The sequence below is a fragment of the Melanerpes formicivorus genome, unplaced genomic scaffold, assembly GCF_026170545.1.
Source record: "Melanerpes formicivorus ecotype bairdi unplaced genomic scaffold, bMelFor1.0.p_v2 SCAF_5, whole genome shotgun sequence".
NCBI classification, from domain to species: domain Eukaryota; kingdom Metazoa; phylum Chordata; class Aves; order Piciformes; family Picidae; genus Melanerpes; species Melanerpes formicivorus.
In genome coordinates this window covers 30,599,189-30,620,366 of record NW_027142357.1, presented here as the reverse complement: position 1 = coordinate 30,620,366, position 21,178 = coordinate 30,599,189, and the positions used below count along the sequence as shown (strand labels likewise).

General features: G+C 42.4%; 1 protein-coding gene across 1 annotated transcript in view; it reads right to left on the bottom strand.

The window, feature by feature from the left end:
- PDIA5 (protein disulfide isomerase family A member 5) overlaps nucleotides 1-21,178 on the bottom strand; it is a 108,865-nt gene that overhangs the window by 27,742 nt on the left and 59,945 nt on the right. The window contains exons 12-14 of the mRNA XM_068138999.1: nucleotides 7,954-8,024; nucleotides 6,749-6,912; nucleotides 4,111-4,241 (exon numbers count right to left, since the gene is read on the bottom strand). Coding sequence (XP_067995100.1) covers nucleotides 4,111-4,241; nucleotides 6,749-6,912; nucleotides 7,954-8,024 — 366 coding nt within the window. The remainder of the gene's footprint in view (nucleotides 1-4,110; nucleotides 4,242-6,748; nucleotides 6,913-7,953; nucleotides 8,025-21,178) is intronic.

Below are 21,178 nucleotides of genomic sequence, written 5' to 3'. Positions count from 1 at the left end.
GAATCTCCCAGACAGAAGAGAGGGAAGAAAGAGAAAGACTTTGCAGATGAATTTATAGGGCGCAGGATATTATGGGTATGAAATAATGCTGCTTTCTGTGTCCACCTACTGGGTTGGACACTCAGGACACCAGAGGTGTAGCTTATGTGGCAGGAATAGGAGACAGCCAGCCTAAACTGCCACACTCCAAAGACTTCTCCAGACAGAATTTTGGGTTAAAAAGGTAGTACACCCCTGAGAAGCTGCCCACATCTCCCTATGTAATTGGAAAATGCTCACTGAGTTTAAATCATTACCTTCCCCCCCCCCCCCCCCCTTAATTGTTTTGAGTAAGTTAGCAAAAACATCAAGTGGGAAAACATTATTTACAGGAACTTTGTTGCCCTTTGCAATTCTGATAACTAATCACAACCAACTTATTCTATTCTCCACAGTTTTCAGTGCTATAGTAGTAGGAGGTTAAAATTTAATGCACTGGCAAAGTCAAATCTCAATTATCTGGGATAACGGAGCGGAGAGAGCACATAAAAGTGAAAATGCAGATAAAACATATTCAGATAAGCTAAACGAACAAAGAGCGAGGACATAAGGGAAAGAAGAAAGAAAAGTCAGCATGTTGATCCCAGAAGAAGCACTGATGCAAACTGGTCAGCTGCGTATTTAATGCTCCCTCTTATATTAGACTGTGGATGTAGACCATAGACGTGCAGCTACTGTACTTCTGGACACAGCTGGTTTAGCACTGCAGTCTAACTTGGACAGGCTAGATCTATTCTTGTCTATTTCACTTCCTGATTTGGTCCACAGGCCACAGCCTCTCAAATCCTGATCAGTCTCATGCTAGGCTGTGTGTGTAGACCAGACCTCACTCAGATTGGACAAAACCAATCAGTTACAAAGAGAAATCTGTAGTAGTTGATAGTACCCAGTACTCCAAGGACTGGTCTATGGTGATAATACAGATCCCCTAAACCCTCCCAAAACACCTCTCAGACGCTGGTGCAATAAACTTACTGCTTTTAAATACCCCTCAAATCCCTCATGGCAGTCCCCAAGACACATCACACACCTGCAGCATCAGGCTTCACTCCAGCAGACTGTATCATTGTCCTCTTATTTCAGGTGTTTTGAAGGAAGTGGGATCTTCAGAACACAAGAGCCCCACAAGGGCCCAGAGAAGAGCTCAGCCAGGTGCTGTCCAGCATTAGCAGCAGCAGTCTGCTCTAAAACACTAGCCCTGAGAAGCAACAACGTGTGACAGCCCACAGCACAAGCCTGCATGGCACGGTTGCCACAGAGGCTGGAGACCTATCCAGTGGATATTCAGTTGGAGATCAGGTCCAAGGCAGCTATTGGCAGAAGTAGCATTAGCTTTTGTGTGTCTGGCACTTTTGTTGCAAGTCAATAAAGGGGACCTGTCCTTGCTGCTTCCTCCTGCCCAAAATCAGTCATGACAGCTGCACAGAGATGCCACCAGGGAAGAATTCCAATTCTCAGTCCCTAAAGCCTTGCACAGGCACCAGGAATAACCTTTACACTTCATCCACAATCAGGGTGATGGAGTAATGAGTTCCCTATCTTTTCCATGTAGATGTACAAGTCTTCTCTTCTGGAGCCAAACCACTAAGAAGCACTGTTCAGTACCGTTAAAGCACAGCTCAGCTTACTCCAGAGTTAACAGCATGGCAGCAGATTGATGGTTCTCCTATATACATGGAATAATTAGGACTGAAAGCTGCCACAGAAAAGCCAGATCTCATTTTAATTTACATCTAAGATATATATCGGTGGCCTTTGCCTAAAGGTCTGTCACTAGCTGAAAGCCTTACAAAGGTCAGAGTACTCAACTTTAGAATTTAAAGCATAATGACAGATGAGAGATACATTTCTTAGCATAAATATTTATATACAAACATACTTTATATATGCATATATACACACACCCCCAATCTTAATATATCCCAGCATATGTGTAAGTGTAACAAGTACTGCCATAGAGTCACAAGTGAATGGAGTAGCATACTGCAAGTATGCACTGACCTAAGATGTGGATCTGAACAGAAAAAGAAAATTATTTGAGATAATAGGGCCTGGCAATTCTAGCAGTGTTCTTTCTGCACTAAAATAAGCAAGTTAAGACTAATTGGCAATGTAAGCTCTGAGAGGTTTCAAGACCGAGAAAATGGTAAACAAAAGCTAATCTATCAAATTTAGCAGGAGGCACATTATCACTGCAGAAAAACTGAAAAAGAGAGTGATTTGTACCATTCTATTGCATTAATGATTATTTCACAGAAAGCAGGGATTTAAAATATTCATCTGCTGTTTCCCCCTGCATTCAAAGGGAAGACTCGTTGCACTGCCTCTGCATGCCTGCTTTCTGCTTTGCACACAGACACACATTTAGAGACGAACATGATCCTGACAAATCAGAAACTGCATGGCCCACATACTGACAACATAACAGCAGCACTGACTGTCTTAGAAATCATGGGAAGGCCAGAAATGGTTCCAGTTAACACCTCTTTGTCCTGTATATAGGTGGTCTCATATAGCACTGTGTTCAAATCAGCACAAGAACGTGTCTGAAGGGCAGCCTCCAAGGACCCAAGTCTAATATCATGCAAGCCTTGCTTTTACAGTCCATTTGTACAGACAGGGCCAGGCTGATCTTTACTCACTCCTCCTGGTGTAAGTAGAAGCCAACCTGCAAAGCAGTGCTATAAAAAACAGCCCATCAGGCAAGCTGCCTTGGGCTTCCAACCCTGCGAGCTACATACTCATTGCACATGGAGTCTTTGCTTTAAACACCACCTCAAAAAAAGATCAAGAATTTAAGTGCCTTGAAAACATACAGGTAAAGGCCAAAAGGGAAATAAATCTCTCTCTTCCACAGAAAGTCACTGATCAGGTGAGGAGAAATCAAGGGATGGTAAAATCTTACCTTTTACTATTTCATGTGCAGTCATTTGATTTAAAATTTACAGTTTGCTCTCAACCAGCTGCAATCCCCGAATCAGAAATTCCTGACACATGGGCAATTTTCAGTCAATAGATGGTGGGAACTGGAGTTGAGAAGGAATTAAGTCCCTTTCCCTTTTCTTTTACAACCTTCCAGTAATCTCCCTTCTGAATTGCACCCCTCCCTTCTCCTACATCCCACATCCAGCAGGGATTTGCAGAATCCCAAAAGCATTCATATTTAATTGTCTAATAGAAAAGCAAAATAAGGAACTGCCTGATTAAACATTAAGGACCTGAGCTTTTTCTCCCTTTCTGGAAAATACATTCAGTTTAATGGGAATAAGTTACTAACTGCTTATCTAAAGGTTATCCATGAATTGTAGGGCTGGTCACATGACAGGGAAGAATTTTTCTTGCATCTGGGGGGGCTTAGTCATGGTGCTATAAAAGCAAGTTAATAGTGTCTAATACTGCCAGGATTATCTTTTCTCTTTGACAGACCCCTCAAGAGTTAAGAACTTCTACCAAGTCTGCCTGTCTCTGGGACAACACAGGAAACAGAAAAGGTCTCTCACATTCATCTAATTCATAAAGGGTCTGATTCAAAACTTCTCTAGAAATATTCTCGGGAGCTTCAAAAAGTAAGCGTGTGTGTGATGCACGCAAAACAATCTGGGAGAAGTAAGCTACGCTCATAGTCTCACCGGAGATTTAAATGTAGGTTTATTACAGACAAAATTTATTCCACCAAAATTTGTTCTCAGCCTCTGGGGACTGATTCCTTCCACACCACTATATTGATTTCACTACTGAACTGCTACACTAATGAGTCAGGCTCTTCATGTCCATTGTCCTACCATAAAAGATCACATTTTGTTCTACGGACCATAAAATGCAGCAGAGGAAAATAAATCTGTTGGCTTTATACCCCTGCCTGCTTCGGTGCCTGCATTAATGCAAAAACTCTTTTAATAAACACTGTATACTGTTCTGTTTCTGTTTAAAAAGATAAGAGTGTGCCAATGATGCTTGCATGCACTTATACTCAGAATCAGCTCTTCAGCTTTAAAAGTCTGGGGGCTGCACAAGAATTAATTCAGGACTTCACAAACTGTAATGTTTATAAATAGAGAGGTATTCACTCACATGGTGCATAGAACATGACAAGGGTATGTTTCTTCTTCTTCAAAGACTCCCTGAAGTCTTCTCCAGCAAGGTGGATAACACTTGTCTGTTTTTCTTCCCATGCAGGCTCAGGTGGAGGTGGTGCTTCAGGACTATAAAAGAAAGGAAACAACATTGGTTTTAAAGTTTCTGGAAGCAGGCAAAGAGGCATCACATGCTGGTCATAACTACCATGAGGGAAATGAGGTCAAACAATCCTTCAGGGTGCCCGTGCAAATAGGAAAACGTGCCCAATATTTCCAATACCAGGTAACAACAAAAGAGATGCAAGTTAATTTCTGTAACTCAATAAAAATGTAATTTAAGTGATTGTACTCAGGCAGATGAGAAGAAACGCAGAATAAAGATTTCCTACATTGCACTCAACATCAGGGTGGAAAGAACATTACTCTTGTATCACTGTCATCCATAGGCATGAATTGAGAAGAACAGCAAGGAGATGGGATCAAAAGGCAACCAATATAGAACAGCAACTTTCATTCAAACATCGTTTTTTGTACTCTTTATCACTATCCTGTAAACTTCTATAAAGAATTTCATGACCTTCTCTTCAATTCAGATATTAAAGCCAGGATGCAATAATCAGCATCGTTCCACTTGGAAGACCGGGGGTGACTGAACTGGAATATTTTACCTTGATAAAGAGAATGTCAGGTTTCAATTATGGCTGCACATACTGACTAGATCAGAGCAATCCTGCACATCTAGAGTGCCTCTAACAAAACTTCTGCTATTCACCAGCTCACAGACCTCTCTCAGACTCATTAAATTCATTCCTGCTGTATCTTAAATAGTGATTACTTATATAAAATCATCAGAATGGTGCCACGGTATAAAGACCTTCATATGTCGCCTTGGTAATAAATTAGCTTTTCAGACTTTCCTGTCACTTTGAATGACATCTTTTAAAGTTGCATAAAGTACATAAAAACCAAGTGAAGAAAAACTCAATTTTTTAAAGTCCTGCTCAAGGTCACTTGGTGGACATTCATCCTGTTTCCATCGATACTGATCTGCCAGTTGTTTGCAAAAGAATTACGACAGCTGGTCTGAGTTTTCACACAAACAGTGTCAGCATGAGCTATCACTGAATACAGTTACAGACAGAAGTGTGACTTCATCTCACACAGACCTTCCCATATTGACCTCAGATACCGGTTACTCACAAACTGCCACCACCATAGCGCAACTGGAGTCAAACCCCTTATGGCTGCAACTAGACCGCTCACCGGATACGCTTACACAAGATGTATTTTATCTCCAGTTTATCCCCCAGATGCATCCCTATTTCCTCCAACTTCAGTGCATCTATGATCATTTTATTCCTGGTCAGCCAACGAAGATCTTGCTCTATTGTGTCTCTAGCTGGGAGAATATCCATCAGTCAAAAGCAAGCAGCAAGTTATTTGAGTTTCCTCTGTACTGGGACTACCTGAGGCTGCAGGTTAAAGAATTCCAGAGGCAAAGCAGGATCCAGAAGGGATTAACAGCTTTTCCCTCTCCCTCTGCTTATTCACCTGCCAATATGTACGACCAGTATCAACCTGGCTGATTAACTCAATATAAATTATGTAGCACCTAAAATACTCCAAACTGGCCAAACCAGGACAATGATTTAACACCCAGCATCGACACAGCAGCCTGGAGCCTGAATATGCAGGGAGGACAAGGGAGCACTGTGTCTAAATGTAGATAGCTAAAACTTTTCAACATGCTACAAAGATGCTGCAAGACCATATCTATTACCCAATTTGAAGCACTCAGAGATGCAATTTAAAAAGAAACAACAACAATAAAAAACCCCCACCCAAGTGAACAAAAAAAATTCTAAATCACATAACCCCCCTCCTCCCACTAAATAAGGAAAAAAAATTAAGACTACAATCCTCATGCCATCTGCACTTAAATGATTTAAAATCTTCACAAAACACTGGCAGCTTTTTCCTCTGAATAATGCAGAAAATACATTAGGCTTACAGTACCTAATGGAAATGCATATTTTATTCCAAAATACTTAGAGAGAATTGTACCAGCATTTTACTACTTTGAATGAAATTATTTTCATCATACATTAAACTTAATTCTGCATATTATAGCACAAGACCCCAGAAAAGTTGGTTAGTGCAGACGAAGGTGCTGGTTTGGTTGGTCTCACTGACTTTCCTTCAGCTGGTGGTCTCTTCTAGGTATTGGCTCTGAAATGCTGGAAAGAATAAAGCACAACTGCAGAAATTCAGTTACTAACAGGGAAATTGGCTGCTTAGTATGAAGAGGGAGCAACAAACGTTCTGTTTATTTTTCAGAGCCACTGCTATTCCTTCTCCAGTTAGAGGCTTAGGGTGTATTTGAAAAATATTTATTTTGGGAAAAAAACTACCAGAACTGCTATGAAACACCCTGCAGCAAATAAAGGATTTGGTGTATAAGAGACCATAATTAACATTCGTGTTTGTATGGCTTTGAATACTGGAATTCAGTTTGGTTTTGTTAGCAAGGGATTTAGGCAGTTGATGAAGCTAGGTCTTGGTCTTGGTCACCAAAGCAGTCTTAGGAGCCAGTAACCAGGAACCCAATAGCACCTCACACCCTTAAAACTTACTTTAGCAGCCAGTCGATGATCTTTTTCTTTGTTCTGAGATGTGGCAGAGTGTATTTCTCCTCTCCATCCTTAAAATACTTCAAAGTAGGAAACCCTGAGATGTGGTATCTTTCTGCCAGTGCCTTGTTGACAGTAGCATCGACAGCTGCAAGGACACCTGGACTCTAAAACAGAGATCACCAACTGTAAATTCCAGTGACATACAGAAACTCCTCTGGCAGGAAACAGTGGACTTGGAGGACAGTGGACACGATCTAGATGCCTTGACTTTCTCATGTACTCAGCAAAGATACACAGAAAAAGATGCAAACCCAGGAAGGGACACTATATGGACTAAGAGCAATCAGTGTTACCTATTCTCCTCCCCTTTCTGACAGGATTTCCTGTAGGTAACTCACTTTATAATACTTCAGACCTTTTCCCAGGAAACGCATTTCCTCCCACAAATCCCCATTTCTCCCAGAAGAAATCAATGCTGTTAAAGACAAATTTATTTTGAGGCAAATTCATCTCTCCCTTGTGGGCATCTTTCCATAGACCACCTTTAGAGTCACAGAGAGGACAGCTGCTTGTACAGTGTTACTCATCTGATCTGTTCTTCTCTTCCTTCTCCAGCAACAAAGGGACTCTAGATGTCTCCACTGAAGGTGCTTCAAGTATGAGGGAGACTAATCCTACTTCCCCTCTTTCATGGAGTACAGTGTGAGCCTGAATCAATAACACTAATACTTATATTATTGGATCTCTCTTCTTCAGCCATGCTGATGGAGCACTTAAGATGAAGCTAATGGAGTGATGCAACCATAAAACCAGAGTATTTGAAAGAGGGATCAACTTCCTTCCCTCCTTCCCCCCTTCCTCCCCATATCTAATTCATAAATAAAAGCCTATGTTTCTTCACATTTCATGTCTTTAAGTAGCTGGAAAAAAAAATCCATTTTGGATTTGATCATGTTATGTATAAGGCCCAGAGCAGAATACATAAACATCTTTCGATTTTGTTTTTGTTCAAGACAGAATGTTCTTCCGAAGACTTTGGCAGGGCTCGTGCATTAGCGATGAGACTGTACTTTGGAAGCACATTTTGAAAGGTCCCGTGGGAGGATGAGAACAGCTGAATTTGTTGTAGGGGGAGAAGTCACTTTTATTACTCCAGTTATTTATTACTGATTATTTGAAGGATATAATAAAGGAAATTAACTTACATCACTGGCTGCGTGGAGAAACTCTGCAGCCTTCTCGTATTCTGGCTTCATCTTCTTACAGTGCCCACACCCTGCCAAAATGGAAAAAAAGGGGAAAAAAAGAAAAATCCAATGAAGTTGTAGACGTCACGGTTATTCAGTGACCCATCTAGCCATTGTCAAAACCCAAAACCACAGGGTAGAGATTTACTAGAAGTCAGTATGAATTTTCCTTAATTTATTTGTAAAGCCTTAGTATAATTCAGGATCTTTTCCAAAGTGGCACATCTGGCTTAAACAAAGAATCCAACATAGCAAAAAATAATAATAAAGCCCATGAGTTCACACCCAGACCTCTTTCCTCCCAGAAAGTACTAAAAATACAGTATTTGTCAAGCCCATCACTTTTACCGTGCTTTTGGGCGAGGCACAACCTCACCCATTCCAGTTGCCAACTCTTTATCTGCTCTGAAAAGAAACAACGTGGGCCCTCACGTGACTTCTCAACTTTAAGCTGAGGCTTATGCTAGCACAGCTTAATTGAGCAATGAGAATTAAACTGCACTGATAATAAGCCCCGCTTTACAGCGGTGCAGCATGTCCCTTCTAGCAAGGATTTGCACCGATTTAATCACCTCAGTGCAATTACACCACCACATATGCTCTGAACATAAGCAGGGCCTGTAAAATGGAGATAATGGTGCTTTCTTGCTTGTGCGAAGTTCTCCAGAGATCTGCCATTACTTCACTGCTAAGTGCTGACATTACAATAAAGTAAAACGAATGCGCGAGCGAGAGGAGCAGATTTGGAATACATTATATGGGTATAAATTAAACTGCTTTCAGTTGGTGCAATTGCTTCCAGGCAAACTGAACTTTCAGGGCAAGGTGAGGCTCCTGTCACAATGTCAGGTTACACTTCAGCACCTACAGCACGAGGCTGGGCCTCCATGACAGCCCCTTCCTCACACCCATGCAGCCCCTGCTATTGCCCCTAAGTGATCAGCACAACCAGAGACCTAAGGGATAGAGAAGCAGAGAGAGATACCCAGGCAGGGCAAGAGCTGGCTCTTGCATGCAGAATCACAGAGAGCTGTGATGAGGCTCATAGCATGACCTAGATGCGGCGCGCTCGCCTGCCCTGGTACAATGTAACCTCAACATGAAGCCTCGATGCACTTTTCCCTCTTGTTGGCAGCAGCAGCCAGCCTTCCTTTCTTCAGCTGTTATTGTTGGAATGGGCACTTGAAAGCCCAGACTTTGATGAGCTTTTGAAAGTCATATAAAAAAACCAGGGCTAGAAATCTGTTTCAATGCAGCTTCAGCAAAAGCCATTTCTGAGGTGTACGGGCAACAGGGTTGGGGCTATTTTTACACCAGTCAAAAAAACCCAACAAAACAAAAAACTCCAACCAGCCAAAAAAAGGCACCACAAAAAAACCAAACCAGCACTGCTTTGGCTCTCTCTAATGGGATAAATGCTGAAGCCAGCAGATGCAAACCTAAGCCTGAACTCAACCAGGAAACCATGCTCTGCACAGCACAAGTCAAAGAGTGTTTGCAGCCAAGAAGCGTTAGGACATACAGATGTAACTTCACCACAGCAAACAGACTTCAGCCGACTTCCAACCACTGCACCACACCATGAAATACTTTTAGGGCATGTTTATTGAAGAGGGTGGATACATTTGAATTAGGACTGCAAATCCCACCTGAGAATTAAAGCAAACATCCAAATGGTTGATTCCAGACCAAACACCAGCTAAGGTCCATACTGCTTAGTCATCTGCACAGTAACCACAGCACTAAAAAGCCCCATGTCCTTTAAGCAAACCCTTCTACTTTAATGTGGTAGAAGCAGCACAAAGCCCAATACTTTAATGTGGCAGAAGCAGCAGAATGAGGCTGGAAAAGCTTTGCTTTGGTTTTACTCAGTGGTGGGAGTGTGTGCCACCAAGTCAGCAATCTGATGCAACAGCTTCAGAGGTGAATTCAGGAAGAAACTGGAAAAGGCTGAGGAAGAGTTACTGTATCAGCACTGCTTGTCTTGGTTAAGAGCACAAAAGAGGCTGGCAAAATGATTTATTTGCCACCCACAGAAAACTTGCAGGCATATGGCTTTGTGGAAGGGGCTGACAGTTCCCTTTGACACCTGCCCAAGTTGATTTATTTCTCCTTTTAGGAGGAGGAATCTTTATTCATTTCAGGCTCTTCGTCTCTTTTAAACAAAGGGCATCTCAAGTCCCAGCCCAGGTACCTGGGAACATGTCTGAGTTGGGTAGCTCAAATTTATACAAAAAAAATGCAAGTTTTGGGGTTTTTTTTGCAGGGCTAACTTCACCTTGGCTGGCTTTAAACAGTGTGTCATCGGCCAGAGCAAGCTCCACACTGTGCTCTAGATACGCTATCCACACAATCTAAACTGTATTCCACAGTCATTAATGTTAGATCTGATCAACCAAAAGCATCAAACAACTCCAGTTTTCACAAACCCATGCAGAGAAAAAACAACCCAACCACAAACAAACCCAAACAAGCCAGGCATACTTAGCCCAGGATATGAAAAACAATCCAAAGGATCTCAAATTGATATAAGAAAAATTTTGGAGAAAGATTTCCAGACTGTGAAATGTCATTGTCCTCAGTTCTTTCATGAGCATCACAGCACTACTGACTGCCACAAAGCTAGCTCACTCAGCCTTAAAATAAAGGGGAAGCAGGATCAGGTCTTTAAAGGCACTTAAATGCAAACTGAAGTCCTCAAATCTTTATCATGCAATGCTTGTTCTACCCCTGACAGAGGACAGCATGATATGGCAGCCTGGAAAAAAAAGCCACTGCATTAAACTGAATCTGAAAGAGGGACACTGAATCTCAAGAGCTTCTCCCACAATAAATGATGCCTTTCAGGCCATCTTCATGAGAATTTTGCTATTGTATGCGGCAGCCTGCTTCCAGCTACCACTGCAGGAAAGGGGAGACAGGAATTAGAAGTCAGACATACACACTGCAAATCAATGCATCCCCCCTATGATTATTTAGCCTATCTTTCAATAATCCTGGGAGGATTGACAGTAAATACTAAAGGCCAATGAAAAAGCCATTTAAATGGATTCCAAGGTCACTGTCTCTCCTTTGATTGCTACATAAAGGTTGTTCAGCAGCAACTGTATCCCTCTGCATTAAGCTCCTCTAGTCTTAGATGTTTTCTGTTCATAAAATGAATGGGAAAATAACAATAAACCTGCAGGCCCATAGCCCAGACACTCCAGTGTGCTGCATAAGGTCTGCTGGAGTGTGAAAGCAAGCCCACAGGTTGTAGCAGGCAGGTGTAATGGATGTACTTTTAAAAGATGCACTGCCATGTCAAATGTATACTAACATTAAAACTAAAAGATTATGCAAGGGAAGGGACTTGTTTAATCCCAGGTGAGACAAGCAAGGTCACAGTCAACACATGGATGCCCTGCAGCCTGCTCCAAGCACTGAAATCCTCTGAGCCACAGCTGGTGGAAATACCCAAGGTCCTTTTAGGTGTTTAGACAAGGACTTCCACAGCCTTGGTTTTTGGTTTTTTTTTTTGCAGAAGACAAGTAGCTTCCCTGGAGGTGCAAGGCAGAGTTACTTTCCATCCAGAAGCAGAAACCAGTCAAGCTTCAGTGCCTGGGTGTGCCAAACAGTCCTGGACAACTCCAACCTCTCAGCACCTCACCTTACTTCTCTTACACAGAAGCAGCCCCAAGATGCAAGGGGCAAGACTCAAATGGAAAAGCTCACAGGGTTAAGTAAGTGTAAAGGAGGAGTGTTACAAGATAGGAAAAATAAGTTAAAGCTTACAAAAATCAGTGCTAGGACATCTGGTATGAGACAGGCCCTTAGTAACCATTTTTAAAACAGTTGTCTAAATAAAGCAAGGATTCTGTTTTCCCAGTTTATTTATAATCAATCTACTCCTATGCACTGCACAGTCAGGCAGATAAAGAGCTCCTTCCCCCAGTGAAGTCACTGTCACACAGTTTAATTCAGCTGCACACCGAGAACAACAGTGATTAAAGGTCTCCACATTGCCCCTGTGCAGACAAGTCACTTCCCCCAGAATGCCACAGCAGGGCAAAGGACCACACTCGCTCAGCACTTTGTCCTCCTTCCCAAAGAGCGACCATATGCAGAAGTAAAGGCCAAGTTTGGACAGAGTAATGATAGCAAGCAAGGGCAAGTAGCACATGGACAAAGAGAAGGTTAGCAAATGTACCAAACAACATTTTCCACTGTAAATACCTGTATTTGTTCACAGATACAGATCTGCCAAACAGGCTATTTGGCACCATGGCAAAGACTCACAATACAGAGTACAGTTGCTCTACACATTTTCAGAAGCAAATTAATGCAAACATTTCTGCTGCTAAAGCCAAGTTTTGCCTGCAGAAGAGAGGCAGAAAATCAGTCAAGCAGTTCCAGCTAAGCTCCTGCATATGCTGCCTTAGTGCTGTCCCCCAAACATAAATCTGTTTCTCTGTGTCATTCACTGTTTGCTTCCTTCAGGTTATTATGGGTACATAAGTAAGCACCTCAGTCACATCTTCTTATTTTAAGACAACATTGTCTGGGGATCTGAAGTGTACCTGACAGGCAAAAGATAAAAGTCAACATTCAAGTGGGTGTGGACAAGGAATATCCAACATGAAGAACTCAAGAGATAAATTCAATTGCAAATAAAGATTGTAAAGAATCGTTACATTCCTGCCATCAACAGATTGCTTGAGTACAGTTATCGTGGACCAGCTATTTATTGTATCGTGTCAGCTCTTCATCCAGCTACAGCTGCGTACCAAAAGTAGCTCCATTGGCCAGGTGAACAAACAAATTTGAAGTACAAAGCATGTTCTGCTTTCAGCAAGTGAGTCACTGCACAGTCTCATTCATTACTCCATTCAGACTATACTCAGAGAAGATTTATAGGCAACTTTGAGAAAAAAGAACCTCAAAAAATTCAGATGCACCCTTGCTCTCCTGGGTATATACCTTTGGCTTCTCCATTCCTAATCCCAGAGGAGCAGTAATATCTCAACACAGCAGATGAGCCAGCCCTTATGTGTGCCCTGTTGTTAAGTTCAAACTGAACATGCGCACGACAGTGAGATACAATCCTTGGAGCTGGGGCAAAAATACACACAAGTTCCAGCCCTCACAAGAACACAAATGTATTCTCTTCTGCATGGAGGTCTTTTAACACACAAAGATTTCTTACGCATCATATAAAAGAGTAGCTCTAAGGTTTGACATGAGGTGGCTTTACAGTTCTTTCACTGGTGTAGGACAGCATAAACTACAACAGCTGCAGATTCCCCTGCACAATTCAGCCATCTGCATTGCAGACATCTGATGGGAAATCATCCACAAATTTGGCAGGGAGGGAGGATGACAAAAGCAGCTGTTTCTCCCCATAATCACAGGTGAATTTGCAACTGTGTTTGCTTAACAGTCATAATGGTTCCAGTGACCAGACCATGCCCTGACCTCCAAGCTTCTGCTTTGGAAAAATAAATCACCTTATGAGGGATCAGGAGCCCTTTGTCTATGGGTACTTATTCCCACTAAACTGTCCATTTCCTTCTTACTAGCAGCATTGCCCACCCAGGTAAAATTCCAGATACTTAAAGGTGTTTCAGGGCTTGATGTTTTCTTGTAAGATCAGGAGGAGCAGCTGCAACACCTTTAACATGATACTGAATTAAATTTTCAACAGCTTGAAGTGTACAGGCACACAAATTCAGACATCTCACCTCTTCTGTGCTTTCAAAGGTAGGTTAGATCTGGCCAAGTATTACATTGCTTAGGGACCAAGGACAAGCAAGCAGCTTTATGGCTTTACAAATGACAGTCTGTGAAAGATCAGCCTGGGAAAGAGTCCGAGGAACTAGACATACAGAATTTGAAGAAAAATACCTCAGCAGTTTGGATTATTGCAGTCATGCTACAGTTATGCAGTTGCAGCCTAATGCCTCAGCTGTGTGGGCTGCACAGTTCATCCCAGTGAGAGGACAGTGGTACAGCATCTCATCCCCACCATTATCACCATCTCACTGGCACTATCTCAAACTCACAGTACAGTCAATCTGTGCATGCAATGATCTGTGCAAATCCAATCCCAGCATGTGCACAGAGAAGAACGTCTCCACCTGCTTCCAGCAGCTCTTCAGTGCGAATTCAGGGCACTGAACAGCTACAAATAGTCACCCCTTCTCCTCCTCATGATGGGTTGAGGCAGTTGTGACCCCACCCCAGCTATCACCTCTCCCAGGAGCTTCTCACACTTTTGCTGCAGAGCACACACCCATGGCAGAAAGCCTCGGGGCACTAAGAACACAGTAGTGCATGGTGGGTCACTACCAAAGCATTCAGATGGACACCAAGAAACTCTGGTCATGCCACAAGGGCAGGTCAACACCGTATGAACTCCCTGACAATGCCTGGTATATGAGAACACAGGCTGAGCAAGCCTCACCTTGCCTCCTTACTTAATCACCTTGGTCCTAGAGATGCAGGCATTTGAAATCCCAGTTCTTGATTGCCTTTTCTATGGTGACATAACTGTTTCCCCTCCCAGCATCACTGAAACTGTTCAGCAGCAGATTGAAAACAGTTTCAGACAGTTACAGAATGAGTTCTGATTATTCCAGGTTTTTCTCACCTCAAAAAGACAGTCAGCTCACTGCATTACATAAAATGAATCAGATCAAACTGAGAAGAGTGCTTAACCAAAGGAATCCTGAAGGAACTCTGTCTGCATCCTTGCTGATTCAGAGCTCCAGCAGCAGGGCTACCTTCAGTCAGTGACAGACCTCAGTGGGGAAGGCTCAGCACAGAGCCAAGGGTAACACCAAGTGAGTCCTGCAAGCTGCCTCCATGGGATATCTCTAATAAACTATGTAACACATTATTCTGCCTTCATTTCTGGTCGTGCTGGAGCATATATTCTTTTTGACATAAAAGCTCAAGGGAAAAGGTGAGTGTTCTCCAGGGCTGTCTCCTCAGCCACAGGCTGCTGCCTCCCAGCTGAGAGTTACACATGGAGAGATTCCTGCTCTATCTTGCCCTCAGAGTACACTCTCTCTGCTTTTAGCTTTACAGAGAGACCTGGCTGAGGCAGGCTCCTGAAATTAGCCTTCAAAAAAATATACCCCCATCTGCAAAGACATAAACTTCAGCATGTGCCCAGGAACAATTATCAAGCTAATGACTGCCTTTAATAAAAACAAACTAACAATAAAAACCACATGGTTCCTTACTGTCATTCCCTCTCTGGCTTCAGCTTCCAGCTATTGGAAGATTGTGCTGCAGGTATACAGCCTCTCAGTCAAAACTGTATGGTGCAACTGGTAGAAATCAGTGTTGAGAGACAATAGTGCTTCCTATCATTCCTCTTGAGTGGGAAAAGAAGTGAAGGAAGCTGGATCAGCTGGCATCAGGAGATATGAATTACACTTCCTACACTAGCTTGGAGGAACATGGCCCTGAGTAGGTGTTGAAAATTAATCTTCCTCTATTGAAATGTGAAAGAGAGAGACAACAGCATGGCTGCCTTAAGGTGAAATTGCCGAGAGTTTATGAAAAATACCACCAGAAGGTTTCCTTCTTAATTAAACTGTAATTATTCTACATCCAAAAAAAGATTCCCTCCCTTCCCCCAGCCCCTTCCCCTTCTCCATTGCCAGGTAATCAACAAAATTTCACCTTGGGGAATAAAGACAAGTTGCATTGCTTTGCCTCACACTCTTACCCCACTATGGAAGATGTCAAATTTAGCAATGAAATTGCCAGAGAACAGAGGTTAGATGAAATACATTTCAGTGTCCAGCTCAGGAAAAAAGCATAGAAAGCAAATTATTTCCTAGGATGCAATTTGTACAAAACATCAGTAAAGCAGATACAATGCAAAGAGATCCTCCTCAGAAAGGTATGTGACAAAGCAGTTAAGTTTATGAGGCAAGGATTTTAAAAGCAGTGGTGACATGGGCTATTACTTTGAAGATATCTATGGAAGTCAAGTGCCAGGAAGGCAAGCTATGAAGAATGTACACATTTTGTCCAAAATCAGAGCAGAGCTGCTTATAAGCATTCACCTACATCTGGGGGGCATAAAAAAAAAGTGTCCAGCAGATCTAGGGAGATTCTTTTACCCCTTTACTCTGCCCTCATGAGACCACACCTGGAATTCTGTGTCCAGTTTTGGGTTCCCCAATGGAAAGCCACAAGGACAATTAGGGGACTTGAGCATCTCCCCTATGAAGAGAGACAGAGACCTGAGACTGTATAGTCTTGAAGAGAAGACTGAGAGGGGATCTCACCAACGTATATAGATACCTGAGGGGTGGGTGCCAAGTGGAGCGGGGCCAAGCTCTTTTCAGTGGTGCACACTAATACGAAACAACGGGTTCAAGCTTGAACATAGAAGATTTCACCTCAACATGAGGAGAAACTTCTTTACAGTGAGGGTGACAGAGCACTGGAACAGGCTGCCCAGGGAGGTTGTGGAGTCTCCTTCTCTGAAGACATTCAAAACCCACCTGGATGCATTCCTGTGAGGACTACCCTAAGTGATCCTGCTTTGGCAGAGGGGTTGGACTCAATCTCTTGAGCTCCCTTCCAACCCCTAATGTGCTGTGATCCTGTGGCACTGTGATACATTGGAGAAGTGTGCTCACTAGACACAAACAGTCAGGGCCTGAGAAGAAGCACCTCTGCCACTGGCACACCACCTCAGTATCAAAGCCATGGATTCATTTACCAGTGTCTGGAAGACAGCATCACTGGCCAACTCCACCATCTGAAAGGGCATAAGGAACAGACAAGCAAACAAGCAATCTCTCACTGCAGGTCTCTCTGTTCTTTATCTGCCCTTTAAATAAGTTCTCTATTCTGCCTTTCAAAAGATAATAAAAATTGAAGCCATAAAGTATTTAGGAAGATAAACTTCATAATGAAAACTCTACTGGTAATGACTCAAGTAGCAGAGATATAGTGAGGCACTTTCCAAATGAAAGCCCCACGCCATGTATTAAGCTTACTCAGGCAAGAAAATTAATTTATTTCAGAAAAAGTAAACCTGGTGCTTAATTCTTAAAGCCAGTTCCTACTGTCAACTCATAATTAGTGGCAAGCAAAAAGAAAACTATAAATATAGCTCATGTTTCACTCCTACCAGAACTCACCATGAGAGCATTCAGGTCTTACACATACACTGGGGTCAAGCTTGTGGGAGGACAGTCACCCAATATACACACTCAGACAATTTTCACAGCTAAAATTACAGAAGTCCTTTAAAAGGCCACTCAAATTATCTACAACAGATACCCAGAGAGAAGGGGAGAAGAGCTTGAGCCTCCCTTCAGCTGTCACCTCTCAGCCACCCCTTGGCAACCACAGCTACTCCTTTGCAATAGTCTCGGTCAGTCGGTAAGGACTTGTTAGGGGAGAGGAAAGGCAATAGTAATGCGAGAAATGAGGCAGCAAACCCCCAAAGAAACTAATGTTCCATTCATACCACCTGCCACATTCACAGGAAGACTTCTTCTGAGTGGAACAGCCTTCACAAATGCCTTCTTCAATAGAGAAAAATAATTTCTCCCCATTGGGGATGAGCATACAGCAATGCACTTTCAACAAATTGCCCTAATTTCACAAACCAAGTATCTACAGTTAGCTCCTTCCTTTCCTCATCTGCTACTGTCCAGCATTACATACTGCTCTCAATACCCCAAACCACTAGCAAGTAATTTATTCCAATTACATGCCATGTCCCCAAAACAGCAGCATGGCACAGAACAAGTGGAGATCCAGCCTGAAGACAGAGTAGCCATGAACACCCCTAAAGTCTGGGTTTGCCTCTGTTTATAGTATGAAGCTGAATCAGAGCAAACCAAGGCTCTCCCCTTGAAGTCCCAGCACAGGCTGTAATCAGACTGCAGGTCATCAGCTCCAGTTAACATAATCTTGCCTGAGCTGTGTGCTCACCCACTGGCAATAGGCTTTCCAAAAATCAGGGGGCAAAAAACCCAACTGTCCACAACAAACCAGGGAATGCTGAAGGGAGAATCCTACTTCCCTTTGCGTTAATCAAGTCTTTGCAATGCCTATACGCCTTCTGTACCCAAATTCTCGCAATCCTGGAGCATCTTGCAATCCAGACATGGCTTGCTAGATAAAACTCCCACTCAAGGTGAAATTTTATCACTTAGACCAGAAACCAAGAGAAGTATTTAGCTACTTGGATCATGATTGTACAAATCACAGCAAGGCAAGGAACTAAACATTCACATCCTCACACCAAGGCTATTGCTTTTATCACGGGATCATCCTTTTTTATGACATTGCAATGCTCAGAGAGCACACACTGCTCCAAAAAAAAAACAAAGGCAGTAACTTAACTGTGTGGTCCAGTATCAAAAGACCAACACAAAAGAGACAGTGGACTCAGTCGTTGCTGTCTTCGCCCTTTGCATTAGGTATCCTATCAAGTTTTACTGCACAAGCTGGTTATTAGGATTTTTATACTCTCCACATTTCTATTTATATTAAGTGCCACTAAAATCTCATATTGATTTTTATTTTAAAACCCTCAAGAAACATAAATAGAATTGTCATTAAAGGAAGAATCCATGTCAGGTTCCTCATTTTCCTGGCTCGCTGCATTTTCAAGAACTCCTGGCTTGGTCTGTGATTAAATCTCCCCTGAAAGTCATTGCTGTAATTAGCTTAATGAGGCAGGTCATTGCACTGGCAGGTCATTGCACTGAACTGTTTACACTCCCTGAGATTTTTGGTGATATTCAAATATGTGTTATATCAAGCAACATCCTGTTGTAGGCTTACATGCTTTTAAATATTGATGAGCCCAGTCTGGGTGTCCCAGGCCTCCTCTCTCTGAAATAAACAGAATTTGCTCATTTCAGTGGAAGCAGAGTCAGGAGCTGAAAACTCACCTGCTGTTTCTAACTAGTTTATACAACTGGAAACAACAGCAGAGTGGAGGAATACTGGAGAAAATGCTACACCACTGAAGTTGCTGGCACTCCTCCTGGGAAGAAGAGAGACTACTGAGACCACCCCAGGAGGACATCAGACAGTTGCACGGCTTCTCTTGGAAACACTCGATTTGGCTGGTGCCAAGGCTGAGGCCTGAAGGCAGATCTCTGGTGATGAAAGAGAATTTTCCACTTGAACTAAGCTGACACCATCGATAGAGACAACCAGAAGCTTCTGATGAAGAGCTGCCACTAGATGATGCTAAATAAATTAAGAGGATTCCTAGCACAGGTCTAACAAGAACAGCTTCCCAGCTACCTACTGTTTGTCTTTATCCCAGAGGCTGTACATTTGAAGGCAGATACCAAAAGCTCTCTATGTAGCCACTGAACACAGCCAATGTTTTACTTTAAAAATCATAGGCACTAGATATGACAAGGCAAAACACAAATGAAAGGGTGTTTCCATCCATGCCATATTCAGTACTGCCTGTTGTTGGGAGAAGCCACCTCTTACCTCCTTTGATGCAACTGCATAAGTTTACATGTTTAAAAAAAAATAAATTTAAAAAAATCCTTGAATGTCAGGAATTAGCATGGGAAAACTTGAGATTTTATTTATTTATTTACCACAGGCTGCCAATGTTAGGCTGCTGCTGACCTGTGCTAGAAAGGCTATTTTTTTTTCAGGCTGCACAGTAAATTAATTCTTCAGACTTTTCAACTCGTGGCCTTTCTGTTGAGTCTGCCAACAGATGTACCAATTAGGGCTCACTGTAATGCTAGCTTGCTTTCATAAGAAGCTTTCATATGGAACCAGTGGGGGTCTGAAAGAGAGACTCACTTATTTGAAGCTGCAAAAGCCACTTTGAAAAAACCAGATTTGATTTTGTGCTCGCATTTTGGATTTGCTTTACTTTAAGTATAAAGTGAGCAATGGATTCCTGCATCCTAATCTCACCACATGCAGCAGTAAGAAACAAGTCCACTGAAACCAGTGATGGTGTGCTGGCAGGGAGAGATCCAAGGCTGCTGCTTGGTTAGAAGCTGGAGGCCTTCATCTGGTACTGGGCTAATTGGTTGGCACTCCTAATAATGAGCCCACAAAGTAGCTTAAAACCTTGGGGTTTAATGCACCAGAGGGAGGAGGGAAGGAGTGAAGGTTGTGAAAAGCAGTTTTTTTCAAAGCTAAATTGATAAAACAGCTCCCTGTGCAATTAAAAACCTGCATAGCTGAGTAGTTGGCTTTGGAAAGCACTACCTGCTTAATTTATCATGTTGGTTTATAACAGGAGAGAAAAATATCTAAGGACAGGAAAAGAATTTTACGTTTCAGCAACACATCAAAAGTGCAGTGCACTTTATCATCTCAAGATTTATTTTTGCCCTTCCTGCCATTAGCAGCGAGCAAGAAAAGGTGTATCAGGACTGCATCTCCAAAGCGGTTCCCAAGAACAGATTAAGGAGGAGAAAGTGGCAAAAAAGTACTGCATTTTCCCTGCCTTTCCTCCTTATCAAATCATGATGGCTCTAATATCCTCCTAAGGGCACTGACATTTTTTCCTAACCTCAAGTCCTGCAACTACAGCTTATATGAAGTCTCTGAAGAACTCCTGTGAAGATGGCTAGGAAGAAGACAGGTTTAACATGAATTCAGGCTCATATAGAAGAAATGTTGCAGGGAAAACCCCACATTTTAATAGTTTAATGTTTTAAAAGCACACTCACACAAACAGGACCACCAAAATGTCTTTTTACCCTCTGTTACCTCTAGCATCACTATTGAACCATAGACTTTGCTATGAGGGGAAAAGCAATCCCAAGTGCCCAGATATGACTCACAAACACCAGTAACTAGCATTGGACACTATTAAGATCCATGCTTGCTGAATGTACATGGGGAGGCGACAACGCATGGTGGTGCCAGGACTTCATTCTGCATGAGGCTGCATGAATGGGTAGAGTTTAAAGTGTTAACAATGTCATCTGTGCTAACAAAACATAATGAAAAGTAACTCCTATGCATGAAAAATAGACACTTCTAGAACCCACTACTGAATTGACTTTAAGTCCTAGAATTTAACACCTTTCAGTAGCATCTGAAATGATTTATCAGCAAGTAGGTTAGGGTCATTTTGTGCAAGAGACTGAGATGTGCTTTGGATAAAAATGCTGAAAAAAAAAACCCCACAGCAAGGGAAATTTGTGAGATTTTTATTCCT